Here is a 16,504-nt window from a genome sequence, read left to right as displayed (position 1 = left end):
TAATATTTCTTGAGAGTACAATGGATTAACTGAACAGATTCTGCAGATTTAGGATCATAATATTCTACTACTAATGAGACATCGAAGTGGTATGTATGGTTTAGCCAGCTCTCAGTTATTTTCAGGTACATTACAGCCTCTCACTTTAAAAGAAATGTCAGTTCTTTTCTATGGAAATGATTAAGACTAACCCATAATTTAAAATTTCTTGTCACTTTGGGGATGACAGCATTCCTTAGTGCCTTAAAAACTATCCAGAAGGCAAATTATTTTAAACATGATTCCATTATGCACAAAGTGTGTTTCCTCTCTAATTGCCCTAGCAGCTTAACACAGGTGGAACCTTATTTATAATTTTTAGTGATGTGATGTAGAATGAGGTCACTGCTGTATTCCCTGCTGAAGAGGGTCCCTTGTGCCAGTTCTGTTGCTTAGGGCAAGGTCCCTGGCTAAACAGGGTAGTCTACCTCCTGTTCATTAGTAGAAGCTGCTCAGTAATAATCAGTGCAAAAGTGCAAGTGAAGCAATGATTTTTTTAAAGGATATATTTATTTATTTGAAAATTAGAGTTACGGAGAGAGGGAGAGAGGGACCTTTCATCCACTGTTTCACTCTTCAAATGACCCCAATGGTCAGGGCAGGGCTAAAGCAGAAGCCTGAAGCTTCTTTTGGGTCTCCCACTTGGCTGGCAGGGATCCAAGTACTTGGACTGTTGTCTACTGCTTTTACCAGGCCATTAGTAGGGAGCTGGATTGGAGCAGCCAGATAAGAATCGGTACCCATTTGTGATGCTGCTGTATCAGGCAGCAGTTTACCCCACTATGCCACAGTGCTAGCTCCTGATGTTATCATTTTACTGGAGGGAAGAGACAGTGTGCTAGCTGTGTGGAAGTGTGGGATGAAAGAAGGCCTTCTTGAAGATCAAGAGGTAACCAATCAAGGAGAAGCAGTGTAAAGTTTTTAAGGTGGTAGGAATGTGTGGATTTGGAATCACAAGTTGTAGGGTTTTGCCTTAGAGAAGAGAATTACCACTCTTGTTACAAAAGGGAAGGAAGTGAAGATAAATGAAAGTAATGGGATTTTTGAGGTGATGCTTTTTATTTTCTCTGGGCAGCGAGAGATTTGATAGCCAGGAGTCACAGGCTCTAATTTTGAAGAAAGTGGGAAAAGGTTGAAGTTGCTTTTTCACTTTACTGAAAAAAATATAATAATAATAAAAGAAAACACTTCCACAGTGTTCCCTATGTGCTAAGCACTATTCCAAACATACTTTGTATGCCAATTTAATTCTCACCTCAACCCTCAGAGGTGTAGGTACTTCTATTTCTTTGTATAGGTGGGGAAAGTAAAGCACAGAGATTAAGTGACTTGCTCAGTGTCTTTCAGCTTATAAATGATGGAGCCAAGATTGGAGTCCATGTGCTTAGCCATCAGTCCGCTGGGAGAGCTGAATATATTTAATATTTGTTAGTGACCATAGATGGAAATGATGCCTATTTTCCAATTAGGGACTTTTTCCAGCATCCCACTTTAGGCATGGAGAATTAAGTCTGTACATTGTGTGTGTGCGCGTGTGTGCATATATTCATACAATAGAATATTATTTGGCAATCAAAATGAAATGCTATAACATAGACTGAAAATATTATGCTAAATTAAAGAAGCCTGGCAGGGTAAATGTTTGGCATAGTAGTTAATTTGATATTTGGGATGTCCAAATCTTCTATTAGGGTTCGTGGCTACTCTGCTTCCAATCCAACTCCTTGCTAATGCACATCATGGGATGCAACAAATAATGACCCAAGGACTTAGAATCCTACCATACATATGGGAGATCCAAATTGAGTTCTAGGCTCCTGGCTTTAGCCAAGCTCAGACCTGTGTGTTGCCAGCATTTGGGGACTAAACCATCAGATGAAAGATCTCTCTGTTTCTGTCTCTCCACTTTTCAAATAAAATGAAAATAAATAATTTTTTAGAAAGAAGCCAATCACAAAAAACCTATGACATTTATATAGTTCCATTTACCTCAGATGTCCAAAATAATCAAATCCAGAGACGGAAAGTAGATTAGTGGCTGCCTAGAGCTGGCAGTAATGGGGGGGGGGGGGGGGGTGACAGCTGAGAGTAATGAGAATCTTTCTTAGGGTAATGAAATCTTGTAAAATTGATTGTAGTGATGGATATATGACTTTGTGAACATACTAAAAGCCATTGAATTGTACCCTTTAAAAGGGTGAGTGTTGTGGTATGTGAATTATATCTCAATAAGGCTGTTTTTTGGTTCACTGCTTACCGTCAACAGTTCCCATTGTAGCCCCACAATGACTGCTGCAGTTCCAGGATATCAGATTTCAAGTGTGGGTCATAATGTCTAAAAGCAAGGAACAGTGTTCCTTATAGTCCCTTTGTCAGTGACCATGTTTTTTGTAGCCCCCAGCAAAATCCCCAGTTGTCATATTAGAATTACTTACAGAAATGCTAGGCACAATGATTCACCTCTGGCTAATTAAAGGGGGCTTTAAAACTTTCCTTAAAGCCTGTGACCACCAGACAGGTGAGCAAAACTCCCATTTTGTCTGGGGTCTGACGACTTGAAGACTTAAGGGGAAGCTGCTTTTGTGCTCACACTCCCTTAGCTGGAAGTTACGCCTGTTACTGAAAAGATTATTCTCGCTGTTGTTAAAGCAGTGAAGAAGGCTTTATTCAGTTCTGTTGCATTAGGGGTCAACTCTATTGCAACAGAGCAGAGAGGGCAGGCTCTATACCGAACACAAGAAGGAAGCAGTGGGAAATTATACCAGTGAATTGAGGGGGGTCACTGGAAGGAAAATTTCTAAGAGGAGACATCAAAGTCAAGAGAGTCTTGCTACGTAGATTGAACAAAATGCTTGCTAAAGATAGGACAAGGACTTCCACATCAAAAGTGGAGAATGAGGAACTTGATCTGATATCAAAGGTAGAGAGATTCTTACTAAACTGAATTAACAAGGTTCTTGCTAAGAGTGGGCTCTGAAGGCCTGGCAAGAACAGGATTGACCCAGGAGGCCAGGTTCAAGGCTTACTTGAAAAGAGGGCTCAGAGGAGCCTCACTGAAGTTTGATCAGAGGAGAGTCTGTGGCGTAGCTCAGGCTTGAGGTTTCTTTTATTCTTTTTTTTTTTCTTCTCATTATTTGACAAAAAGCTGACCATTTAAAATCAAATAACTTTCATCAGATCTTTAATGCAGGCTAGGTTTTCCTTAACCACTTGTACTTCAGAAAGTATACTGTATACGTATTCACTGAAAAAAAAAAAAACTAACAAATATTAACACACTCTCTTCTTTTTCTTTCTTTTTTTTTTTTAATTTTTGACAGGCAGAGTGGACAGTGAGAGAGAGACAGAGAGAAAGGTCCTCCTTTGCCGTTGGTTCACCCTCCAATGGCCACCTTGGTTGGCGCGCTGCGGCCGGCGCACCACGCTGATCCGAAGCCAGGAGCCAGGTGCTTCTCCTGGTCTCCCATGCGGGTGCAGGGCCCAAGCACTTGGGCCATCCTCCACTGCACTCCCTGGCCACAGCAGAGAGCTGGCCTGGAAGAGGGGCAACTGGGACAGAATCCGGCACTCCGACCGGGACTAGAATCCCGTGTGCCAGCGCCACTAGGCAGAGGATTAGCCTGTTGAGCCATGGCGCCGGCCTCTCTTCTTTTTCTTTAAATGAGATCATGCATATTCTGCATTAATTACTTAGACTAGAACTTCTGCTAGCAGAACTATTAGTAACAGATGAACTTAAGTAAATTAAAATAAGAGTTGCAAACACATGCATTTTCTACAACTTCTGCAAAACCTGAATCTGCTTAAAGAAGATGCGGATCATTATCAGGACCCGCCATTCCACATACTGTGCATTTAAGAGAGCTCACAAGCAGGTTCCCATTCAGATCATTTAAAATCAGAAATGTAGTGACAGTTTTGATTAGAATAATTCAAGATAGTCCAGATACATGTATGGTGCTCTTTAAAATGCAAACCTGCGCAATTCCCAACTTATAGACCTAAGAAAATCCTAAGAATTCACTTAAGTGGGTATTTTGCTAATAAATAATCTCTTAGGAAGCAGCATCACCAATGACAAAGTTGCTAGTTTAGTCCCAAGAGCCTATTTAGTCAGTTATGTAATTAAATTTTTAATATTAATAGTAACCATAAGCCTCTCTCAGCAGTGGTTGGAAGGAATGGAGCAAAGGGCTTGAGCCTTGGCATTCGTAGCTCTGGCTGTGATGGGGAAGGGAACACAAGAGAGAACTCTAGCAGAAATACCTCACTTGGGAAGAGGAGGGTGACTGCATCTGAGGCTCAGGGTACATGATTATATAGTTAGTTAGTCTGGACTAGGGAGTAATGAATGTACTGTGCCTTAAAAATACTCCAACTTGACATGTACTTTTTGAAAAGGCTTATCACAGTAAATATAGCTCTTTAGGCAAACATGCACTTTATTAAAGTGGTTCAGTTGCCATGGCAACATATCCTGAATTTATAGTTCCTTGTTTTGAGAGGGCTTCATTTCTACTTTCTGAGACACTGAAATCCAAGGCTAAAGTTCTTAACAACCTGCAGTTTCATTGTGTAATGAAGTTCTGTTATTTAGAGAATTTATACATGTGAAGTGTAGATTGCAGAATCAATCTTGGGAATTTTACAATCATATGCATTAATTTTAAGAAGACATTTTTCAATTTTGAAATGCCCTCTTTCTTAAATTTTTTATTATCATAACTGTGTGTCTCATACTTTAATAACCAGAAAGAGCCATTCCAAAAACTAACAGCCTCCTTAGTTTGTTCCCCAGACAACCACTTGCCCTTCCAGCTGATTTTTAAAATGTTTACATCAAATCCCTCCAACACTGTGCTTATATTGCTTTTTCATTTGTATTACTGCTTACTCTATAATTTTAACTGTCATCAATTGGCTTTTCAATATGGAAGATAAAATGTTAGCTCTTTCCCCACCATCCTACACATACCTTTTTTTCTATTCCAGTATATCCATCAAAGTGGTGGATAGTTGGAGTTTTATTGATTTTTATAGCAACATGTACCAGTTTGGGCTTGATCAGTATTCACCAGGTATCCCATTAGAACCAAGATTACCATATTTACAGATGAATCAATTGGTATTCTATGAATTTTTTTTAAGATCTATTATTTACTTTAAAGGCACAGTGACAAAGAGAGAGGGAGAGACAGTGAGAGAGAAATCTTTGATCCATTGGTTCACTGCTCAAATGCCCACAACAGCCATGGCTGGACCAGGGCAAAGCCAGAAGCCAGTAACTCCATCTGGGTCTCTAACATAGGTTGCAGGGACTCAAATACTTGCGCCATTATCTCTGCCTCCCTGGGTGTGCATTAGCATGAACCTGGATTGGAAACAGAGGCAGGTCTCAATCCCAGACACTCCAGTATGTGATGTTGGGGTCCCAAGTGGCAGCTTAACCTGTTGTAACAGTATTTTCTTTGGAGATCATAGTTATCGAGTTTTTTTAAATTTGTTTGTTTAGGTTTCTGTGTAATAACCACTAAATCATAACCAAAGTTTCTCCTAGCTGTGTAATATCCTCCCAGTATATTAAAATATTAGATATTTTATTAAGTTTATCTTCTTAAAGAAATTTCCCAGGGCTGGTGCTGTGGCGCAGTAGGTTAAGTATCTGCCTGCAGTGTCAGCATCATATATGAACACCAGTTCGAGTCCTGACTACTCCACTTCTGATCCAGCTCCCTGCTGATGGCCCAAGTGCTTGGGCTCCTGAACCTGTGTGGTAGACCTGAAAAAAGCTTCTGGCTCCTGGCTTCGGATCAGCCTAGCTCTGGCCATTGCAGCCATTTGGGAAGTGAACCAGTGGACTGAAGACCTCTCTATTTGGCTCTCCTTCTTTCTGTCTGTAACTATGCCTCACAAGTAAATAAATAACTCTTCTAAAAAACAGAAGAAGGTTGGCACCACGACTCAATAGGCTAATCCTCCACCTGCGGCGCCAGCACACCGGGTTCTAGTCCCAGTCGGGGCACCGGATTCTGTCCCTGTTGCTCATCTTTCAGTCCAGTTCTCTGCTGTGGCCCGGGAGTGCAGTGGAGGATGGCCCAAGTGCTTGGGCCCTGCACCCACATGGGAGACCAGGAGAGGCACCTGGCTCCTGGCTTTGGATCGGCGCGATGCGCTGGCCGCAGCGTGCCAGTCGTGGTGGCCATTGGAAGGTGAACCAACAGCAAAGGAAGACCTTTCTCTCTGTCTCTCTCTCTCTCTCTCACTGTCCACTCTGCCTGTCAAAAAAAAAAAAAAAAAAAAAAAACAGAAGAAATTTCCCCTGGAGCCTTCTGACCAGCTCTTGTCTAGACTGTTGGTACTCAAATGTGCTGCAGAACTCCCATCCTGAGAGTCTTTTTATTTGTCCCTTGTGCTGAATCACCTTTCTTTGTTATTATTTTCTTTGTTTGTTTATTCCCTTGTTTTACTGGAGAACATTCTCCAGCAGCTTCCCAAGACAGGGTGCAGTGAAGATAAATTATTTTTGATTTCCATATTTGAAATTATGCTGCATATTTGAAAATCTTTCCTTAACCTTTGTGCCTGATTTTTAATTTGTCTGGGTTTGAAATTCTTAGAAATCACTCTCTGACTTAATGTTAAGAAACCAAATACAACTCGGGTTTTATTTCATTTTGGTCCTATGAAATCTTTTCCTGCTCTCTCCAGAAGCTTAAGGAGGCATTTCTTTGTCCCCACTGTTCTAAAATTTTTGTTGATGAGTCTTGTTCTGGGTCCATTTTCGTTCAGTGTAAAGGATACTCAGGGTTCTTCTCCACTTGGAAACTCATGTCCTTTTCTTTGATTATTTTTTTCCTTCTGTGTTTATTCTTTTATTTCCTGGAAATCCTATTACTCATATATATTACCCTGGACCCTTAATATTCTATTCACTTTCTCGGAGATTTCCAATGAATTTTAAATTTCTGCTATTATATTTTTATTCTCTGAGAGTAATTTATTATTATTAGGACCATATTTACCATATTTACAGTTCAACCATGTGATATACTATGGATACATTTTCTTTTTTAAGATTATTTATTTGAGGGGCAGTGCTGTTTACACAGTGTGTGTTAACACCTGGGCCTGAAGTGCCAGCATCGCATATGGGCACTGTTTCTAGTCCCGGCTGTTCCTCTTCTGATGCAGCTCTCTGCTATGGCCTGGGAAAGCAGTAGAAGATGGCCCAAGTCCTTGGGCTCCTGCACCCGCATGGGAGACCTGGAAGAGACTCCTGGCTCCTGGCTTCAGATGGGCACAGCTCCAGCTGTTGCGGCCATCTAGAGAGTGAACCAGTGGATGGAAGACCTCTTTCTCTGTCTCTACCTCTCTCTGTAGCTCTGTCTTTCAAATAAATAAAATAATTTTTTTTTAAAAAAAAAGATTATTTATTTGAAAGGCAGAAGTTTGTGTCATCCTGTTCTTATTTTATGCAGTCTCTTCTAGTTCTCTTTACATAACTTACCTGTTCATTCAAGTTGCTTTCTACAAATGCTTGATGATCTTTGGTTGTTTTCCTACAAGAAAGACACTAACTGCTGAGTGGAAACTCTGTGCATGGATATGACTTATAGACTGTGACCTCCAATAAAGGGTGACCTGACTGGGATATTTTGTTGGAAAGCCTCTCGTGCCAGTATCTTTAGTTTTTTTCTCCTTGACTTCTTAGATTTATTTGAAAAGCAGAGTGACAGAGAAAGAGGAAGAACTAGAGTGAGAGTGAGAGCAAGAGCAAGAGAGAGAGAGAGATAGGAAGAGAGCTAGAGAGAGAGAGAGACATCTCATCTCTTATCCACTAACTCATTCCCAGATGCATCTACCAGCCATGTCTGGGCCAGGTGGAAACCAGGACTTGGGCCATCATCTGTCTTCCTAGGCGTATGAGCAGGGAGCTGCACTGGAAGCAGAGAAGTCAGGACTCAAACCAGCACTCCAATATGGGATTCTGGCATCACAAGCCATGACTTAACCCACTTGCAGCACTACGCCTGCCCCCAGTGTTACTGTTCTTGATCTTCTTCTTTCTATTCCGTAATTTCTCTGTGTTTCCTTCTGTTTCCTCAGACCTCCCTCCTATGCTTTTGTTCCTATCACACCAGCTTCTTCTGGAAATTTCTCCCTCTCAGAAACAAGATAAATGCCCTCATGTTCTAATCCTCTTAGCCTATCTCCTTTAACTGCCTGTTTGTAAGCCTATCTTAATTCCTTAAGGTTAAAAAAACACTCTCTTTAATCCTTAAACTTCAGTCCTAGGTTTCCTATTCTTTTAAGTTTCTCATTTAAAAAACAAAAAATGGGGACCAATGTTGTGGCGGGGTGAGTGAGGCTACTGTCTGACACTGGGCGCTTGTTCCAGTCCCGGCTGCTCCAGTTCCAGTCCAGCGTCCCTGCTAGTGACCTGAGAGGATGGCTCAAGTGCTGGGGCCCTAAACTCATGTGGGAGACCCAGAAGAGGCTCCTGGACCTTGGCTTCAACCTGGCTCAGCATTGGCCCTTGTGGCCATGGGGAGTGAAACAGCAGATGCAAGATCTCTCTCTGTCTCTCCCTCTCTCTCTCTCTGTAACTCTGCCTTTCAAATAAAAAACTGAATCTTAAAAAAAAAAAAAAAAAGCTATTCATCTAATTTTTTTACATTTCATTTTCTCCTTAAATCTATTCCACTTAGTTTTCTGTTATGCTTTTTTTAAAAGTTGCCTTCTAAACAAAACTACCAATCCCTTCTTAGCTGTAGCCCATTTCCACTTCTTTTCTTGTCTTTTTTATTTTTTTTCTCTCCTAATTCTTGTCTTGTCCTTGTTTATCTCAGTTTTCTTCACTGTTCTTCCACATGCCCCTTACATGTGGACTTCCACTTTCTTAGGCCGCTTAAAGAACAAAGCTTTTAAAAATTTTTTAAAAATGTATTGATTTTTGAAGCATTTTTCTTGAACTTGAAATTGATGTGATTTGCAACACATATTTTTATGACAGTAATAAGTGGACTTTTCATATTTAGGCAGGAGCTGTAAAGGATTATATTAAGATGATGCTCCAGAATGATTCACTTAAATTCCTGGTTTTTGCACACCATTTAAGCATGCTCCAAGCTTGCACGGAAGCAGTCATTGAAAACAAGGTATGTTGCCATTTTTCTACAAAACACTTTCTACAATGCAGAATTTTACTACACTAAACATTAATTAGAGTCCCATAATTGAAGGACCTTTTTTTTTTTTTGGCCTTCTTTAGATGACCATATATGAATTATTTTAAATATTTTTCTTGAAATAATATATAACTGTTAATATACTGGCATACTATTAAATTTTCTCTTTTACACCAACCATCATTTTCCATTTATCAGATTATCTGCATTAATTAAAATCATGTTCCTTGTGAATTCTGTTTTTGATCATGCATATATGAGGCTACTTCAGAAAGTTCATGGATAAGTCAAATTAAAAGCTAATGCTCATCACTTCTTAGCCTTTTGGTTAAGATCAAGTGTAAAAGCTATTGCTCACTTCCCACAAACTTACTGAATTACCCTGGTAAAAGTGGTCTTCAAACATTTCATGAAAAATACATATAATGAAAAAATTTCCTGGGTTTCAAAATTTTTTTGCACCAAAATAAATTCCTGTTTGTATTCCATTTTTCCATGAACTTTTGGAGATACTCTTGTGCTGTTAGAGAGTGGTGTAGGCACTTAAAAGTTAAAATTTTTGTTCACCTACATGGTGGTCCTTGATTGTGGGTGACATAAAGAGAAAAGGGAGATTTAATTCATTCAGTTTTGGTACCCCACTGTAGTCATACACTTCTGGACAGTAGACTGTAGAAAATGATTAAGATTGAGTATAGGGGCCACGTTGTAGCATAATGGGTTAAGCTACGGTTCAAGTCCGGGCTGCTTCACTTTCATCCAGCTCCCTGTCGGTGTGCCTGCGAAAGCAGCAGACGATGGCCTAAATCCTTGGACCCCTGCATCCATGTGGGATGCCCAGAAGAAGCTCCAGGCTCCTGGCTTTTGTCTGGCCTAACCCCAGTCATTATGGCCATTCTGTCTCTCCTCCTTTCAAATAAATAAAAACCCTATAACTCTGCCTTTCAAATAAATAAACAATAAAACTCTGAAAGAAAAAGAAAAGTATTCATAGGGTTAAAAGTGAATTTCTCCCAAACTCTCCTCAGCATGGCCATGCATTTTCCTTAGAAAGACCATGAGGCTGGCGCCATGGCTCACTAGGCTAATCCTCCACCTGCGGCCCCGTCACACCAGGTTCCAGTCCTGGTCGGGGCTCTGGATTCTGTCCTGGTTGCTCCTCTTCCAGTCCAGCTCTCTGCTGTGGCCCGGGAGTGCAGTGGAGGATGGCTCAAGTCCTTGGGCCCTGCACCTGCATGGAGACCAGGAGAAGCACCTGGCTCCTGGCTTCGGATCAGCGCAGTGCGCCAGCCACAGCACGCCGGCCGCAGCGGCCATTGGAGGGTGAACCAACGGAAAAGGAAGACCTTTCTCTCTGTCTCTCTCTCTCTCTCACTGTCCACTCTGCCTGTAAAAAAAAAAAAAAAAAAAAAAGAACATGAAAAGATTTTATAACCTTCCCTATTAGATATTAAATGGGACACAAGCAATTTATATTTGTTTGTAAAGTTGTGTGAGACACAGGGGTCCCCAGCTGGGTTCATTTGTTTTGTTTCAAATTCAGAGACATAGAAAAAGTACAAGAATGAGAACAGAACTTATTTAAACAGACTAAAGGGATAGCACACATTCAGAGCAAATATGGGCAGCCTCTCTCCATGAGGAAAGAGTAACATCTGTCCCCAGCCAACCACAGGCCACCCCTTTATTGATGGGAGCTGGTGGTCTAATTGAATATACAAATAGGACAGAGTTTGGGCAGATCTTCAGTGCACATGCTATCTCCTGGAAGGTTTCATGACATCTCCACATGGAGCAGCATACATGTGGCCATCATGGTGTCTTATGCATGCTGGGGAAGTAAGGCTCCAGTCCGTGATGGGAAAGCAGATGTGAAGAGACTGTAGCCATGTTGGATCAGCACAGAAGGTGGTGGAGTTTTAGCTGTTCAGGGGCTCCAGCACAGAGAACTGCTGGCACTCTCTCAGCTCTTTTGTTTATTAATTAGTTCCCTGCCTTGCTCATTTCAAGGGCAGATAGTAAAGGCCATTCTATTTAATGATAATTTGAATATATACTTATAAAAGTGACTATTCATATGTTTCAACTAAAACCTTAGTTGTTTTCCATAAGGTGCATTCATTTCAAATTCAGGCCTCATACTTGTTTTTACAAAGTTGAGTAATGAGTTCTTTTTAGCTATTGTAATACACAGTGATTACTTCCTTTTCTCAACTCAAATCTTTCTTAAAGACAACACTGTTCAGTTTAATGTTTCCCTACTTTTTAAAGATGTGTGTGGGTGTGTCAGTTCTCCACCTCAATGGAGACAAGTATATCACATGTTTCTTTTAATGTGAAAAAAAGATAACTCAGTGTTATTTTCTCAGTTAGTATTTGGGCTATTTCAGAAATAAATACAGTACTCTTTGTGAATCCTTAATACATGGCACAATCATCTTTCTCCTTTCTCACTTGTCTGCTTTGTTTTTATTTTGGAATTAGTGGCCCTATAACTGATCCATCATTTAAATTTGCATATCAGTTTACAAAGAATCTTACTAAGGCAACATCAGCTTAATTCAAAAAGATTGATTCAGTTCTTGCTCTACAAGGCATTTGCCCTTGGCATTGATGGTATAAAGATGAATTAGACATAGACACTATCCTCAAGTAGCTTAAAAGATTAAAAACTAAGAAATGGTACAAGAAGCTATTAAGATAATTAGTTAAGATTCTTCTTGCATAACATGTACCAGCCTGTACTCTTAACCAATTTCTATTTTTTATATTACTATAAAAATAAGCTGTAAAATACTCATAAGTGAAATAAGTTTGGTGCGTAGGGGCCTGTCCTGATTTTTGCCATTTCTCTTGTTGGTCCTAGACTCGTTATATTAGGATAGATGGAAGTGTTCCATCTTCAGAAAGAATACGTCTGGTCAATCAGTTTCAAAAGGATCCTGATACTCGGGTGGCTATCCTAAGCATACAGGCTGCAGGCCAGGTAAGCAATTTTAGGCCTACATTTGATAGTGAAATGTCGTTGAGATAATTTTAAAAGGCCACTAACCATAACTTCAGTTTATACACTTGTAACTTTATATCTGGTTGTCTAGTGTTATAAATATTCATTTATTTCTGAGAATGCCAGAACTTTTAATAGGAACAGGTCTCATTGTCTTTGTCTCAAATCTTTTTTAAATTTTAAGGAAAGAATTTCCATGAAGGATATAGTTAATTATATTGTAGTACCTGTCCGTGACCTTTTGTTCTTTGAGTTTGCACAGAGTTTTCTCATACTGTCTTTATAGCACTTACCTCACTTGGTTGTGTTTTCTCAGGGTCTGTGATGCAAGAGGGCCTGATGAGAAAGAACTCTTCTGATTCAGAACTTTTTCTGGAGTTCTGGTTTGTCCCTTAGTATTAGGTTTTGCTGCAAAGAATTCAAACTAAGATTAAGAGTAATTTAAGGGGTCGGCACTGTGGTATAGTAGGTTAAGCCACCATCTACAGTGCCAGCATCCCACAGGGGCATTTTTTCAAGTCCTCGCTGCTCCACTTCTGATCCTGCTCCCTGCTAATGTGCCTGGGAAAACAGCAGAAGATGGCCCAAGAGCTTGGGCCCCTGTACCCACATGGGAGACCTGGATGAAGCTCCTGGCTCCTAGCTTCAGCCTGACCCAGTCCTAGCCATTGTGGCCATCTGGGGAGTGAACCAGCGAATAGAAGATCGATCTCTCTCTCTCTCTCTGTAATTCTTTCAAATAAATAAAAAGATTTTTTTTTTAAGTAATTTAAATGCACGGCTGTATTCTCATGCCAAGCCTAGCTCAGCAGTTCCACAGAGTCCATAGGACCCTTCTGGCTTTCTGCTTTACCACTCTACAAGCTTCTCCTCTTGCCCAAGAAGCCTCTAGAGCACCGCCATCATATCTGGATTCCAGTCAGCTGATGAAGAGGGACACATGCCGCTCACTGGCCTGCACTTAATCCCATGACTGCCTGTGACTTAGAGGGAAGCTGATGGAGTAGCCTCTTTTCCTGGTAGCTCCACTAGAAACCAGGTGTTATATTCCAAGGACACAGGTTAGGGAAGAATACATGTTAGGGAAAGCACTGGCAGTCTCTGTCACACTATGGTAGACGGGATCCTTCTGGACCTTTTTTCTGTTAATATTTGAAAATATTTTGATGTAAATATCTAAACCAAGGTATTTAGCATAAGGGAAACTAATTAACCATACTGCTATGCCTAACCTGGTATATGCCAAAGACCTGCTTTTACTCAGATAATTGGTAGAGAGAGAGAGAGAGAGAGTGTGTGACTCCATGAAAATGAAGCACTACTAGAACTCACTAGGAGTTCTAACCAAAAGAATGTTCTCAATGCTTACCGCATGTTGGATTAAGCTTTAAATAATCTGAGTTTTATATTGGTTTGGATATTCCAGTCATGGAAGATATCATCAAAAAGAGCTTAAAATTAGAAATGGAGGATTCTTTATAGGGAATAAGTAGGAGAAAGCTAGATAGGAGAATGTGAGACTTTTTTTTAAATTAGAAAATATAAAAATAATTTTAAAATTAAAAATGTACGGGAGATTCAGCTTTCTTAAAGTTGTATTCCTGTAGAATTTATGTAATTGTAAGCGCACATACTTGAAGACTGTACTGTCATAGGAATAACAGAAAGTAGAAAGGGCTGTGTTCTTGGCATAATAAATCTTAATTTTAGTGCACTAAGCTTCCCAGAGCGCCATTAATCTTGCCAGCCTATTTTTCCAATATTCTTGTATAGTCATATGATACGTTTTGCAAACTTAAAAGTTGTCCCTCTTTAAATGCTACTTCTTCAGTCTTATCTCTAAAATTTTAAGGCATTTTCAATCCTAGGTAACAGTATGATTTAACATTGTGGTTTGTTTGGCTCTGTCTATGTTTTATTTCTTTTAACTTTCTGAAGTGACTGATTTTTAGTGAAATTTTCAGCTTGAGAACTAGTGCAGCCGGTGAATGAATGCTAATATGACTTGATGTGATATGAAAATATTTTAAGTTATCATGCTTTATCTCAGAATGATAGCATAGCACTCACAAATGTCACTTACTTACAGAAGTTGCAGTGTGTATGAGCAGCAAGGATTAGACAATATTCCCAAAGGACAGTGGGATTTTTGTCAGCCACTTAATATCATTCACTACCGTATGGCAGTGGCATAAGCATGACTCACGTTTCACTCAGCCTACCTACTTTAAATTTGAAGTCATGCATTTTTGGATCCAGTTTTAGATTTAGGAGATTTGCTTTATTTCATATATTGACTATAAAACAAGATTTGGTTAAATAGTTTTTGTTGTACCATTTCAAATTCATTCATTTCAGGCCGGTGCCGTGGCTCACTTGGTTAATCCTCTGCCTGCGGTGCCGGCCTCCCATTTGGGCGCCGGGTTCTAGTTCCGGTTGCTCCGCTTCCAGTCCAGTTCTCTGCTGTGGCCTGGGAGGGCAGTGGAGGATGGCCCAAGTGCTTGGGCCCCTGCATCCACATGGGAGACCAGGGGGAAGCGCCTGGCTCCTGGCTTCGTATCGGCGCAGCGCCAGCTGTAGTGGCCATTTGGGGAGTGAACCAACAGAAGGCAGACCTTTCTCTCTGTCTCTCTCTCTCTCTGTCTATAACTCTATCTGTCAAATAAATTTTAAAAAATTCATTCATTTCAACAGTACATTTGCATTTTATATTTGTGTGTGTGTGTGTATATATATATATATAGAGAGAGAGAGAGAGAGAAAGGTAAACTTCAGGGTCTGTGAAATGTAACATGGGGAATATCACAGGAAGAAAACAATATGACTGGACACTTGATTTTCTTACTTTATAGCCCAGCAGTATGAAGTAAATAAAGAGGATGTCAATGACGTCTTCCTTGTTGCTATGGATACCACGTGTTAGAAATTATATTCTCATTTATAATATATTTTATTAGATTTTTCCAGTGGCAATGTGAATTCAGTTTTCATCAAAATACAGTAATTTTGTTTATAAATATACATATATGTATCAAACTGACTTTTGAAATATTGAAATAGCTTTTAAATGTGTTTTTTGTAGTTAACCTATTTTGCAGCATACAGTCTTCATATGCCCTCTTAATTTGGCTTAAAGTGAGCAGCTGATTGCTTTTAAGTCCCTTAGTGTTTTCTTCCCATTTAACATGTTCTGAAAAACTTTATTATATATGGGCTTTATGTTTTATTCTCAAGTTGTTTGCATCTCAGTTTCGTCACTTTATTTTGTGTAGGGTTTAACATTTACCGCTGCTAGTCATGTCGTATTTGCTGAGCTATATTGGGACCCTGGACATATAAAACAAGCAGAAGATCGTGCTCATCGAATTGGACAGTGCAGTTCTGTGAATATTCACTACCTTATTGCCAATGGAACTCTAGACACTCTTATGTGGGGAATGTTGAATCGTAAGGTAAAGCTTGAGTTTCACCCATGTCACTAACAGATTTACTGTAATCCATACTATTCATGAATCAAGAAGCAGAGTTTAATGTGTTCAGGGAAGATATAACCAGCCACGCCACGATAATTTAATAATAGAGATTAAGTTCAGAAAAGACTTCAACTTCTACTACCTTACCTACTATCCTTTAAGAAGAGAGGCTTGGAGCCTGTGCTGTGCCGTAGCGGGTAAAACCACTGCCCACTGCCTGCAGTGCCGACATCCCATATAGGCACTGGTTTGAGATCCAACCAACTGCTCCACTTTCTTTCCTTTTTTTTTTTTTTTCTATTAAAAGTGTTTTATTTTCTTTTTTTTTTTTCATTTATTAAACTTTTATTTAATGAATATAAATTTCCAAAGTACAGCTTATGGGTTACAATGGCTTCCCCCCTCCCATAACTTCCCTCCCGCCCGCAACCCTCTCCTTTCCCGCTCCCTCTCCCCTTCCATTCACATCAAGATTCATTTTCAATTCTCTTTATATACAGAAGATCAGTTTAGTATATATTAGGTAAAGATTTCAACAGTTTGCCCCATATAGCAACATAAAGTGAAAAAACTACCATTGGAGTACTAATTATAGCATTAAATAACAATGTACAGCACATTAAAGACAGAGATCCTACATAATATTTTTTTAAAATTAATTAATTTTCTATGCCATTTCCAATTTAACACCAGGTTGTTTTTTTTTTTTTTCATTTCCAATTATCTTTATATACAGAAGATCAATTCAGTATATAATTAGTAAAGACCTCATCAGTTTGTACCCACACAGAAACACA

General features: G+C 39.7%; 1 protein-coding gene across 6 annotated transcripts in view; it reads left to right on the top strand.

Moving 5' to 3' along the window:
* The window catches only part of ZRANB3 (zinc finger RANBP2-type containing 3), a 305,721-nt gene that overhangs the window by 223,694 nt on the left and 65,523 nt on the right, over positions 1–16,504 (top strand). For all 6 annotated transcript variants that reach the window (XM_062186061.1, XM_062186026.1, XM_062186034.1 and 3 more), the window contains 3 exons: positions 9,078–9,197; positions 12,094–12,213; positions 15,507–15,686. In XM_062186061.1, coding sequence (XP_062042045.1) covers positions 9,078–9,197; positions 12,094–12,213; positions 15,507–15,686 — 420 coding nt within the window. The remainder of the gene's footprint in view (positions 1–9,077; positions 9,198–12,093; positions 12,214–15,506; positions 15,687–16,504) is intronic.

The sequence above is a fragment of the Lepus europaeus genome, chromosome 1, assembly GCF_033115175.1.
Source record: "Lepus europaeus isolate LE1 chromosome 1, mLepTim1.pri, whole genome shotgun sequence".
NCBI lineage: Eukaryota > Metazoa > Chordata > Mammalia > Lagomorpha > Leporidae > Lepus > Lepus europaeus.
Note: the sequence above shows the minus strand (reverse complement) of the source record. Positions and strands in the feature narration are given on the sequence as shown.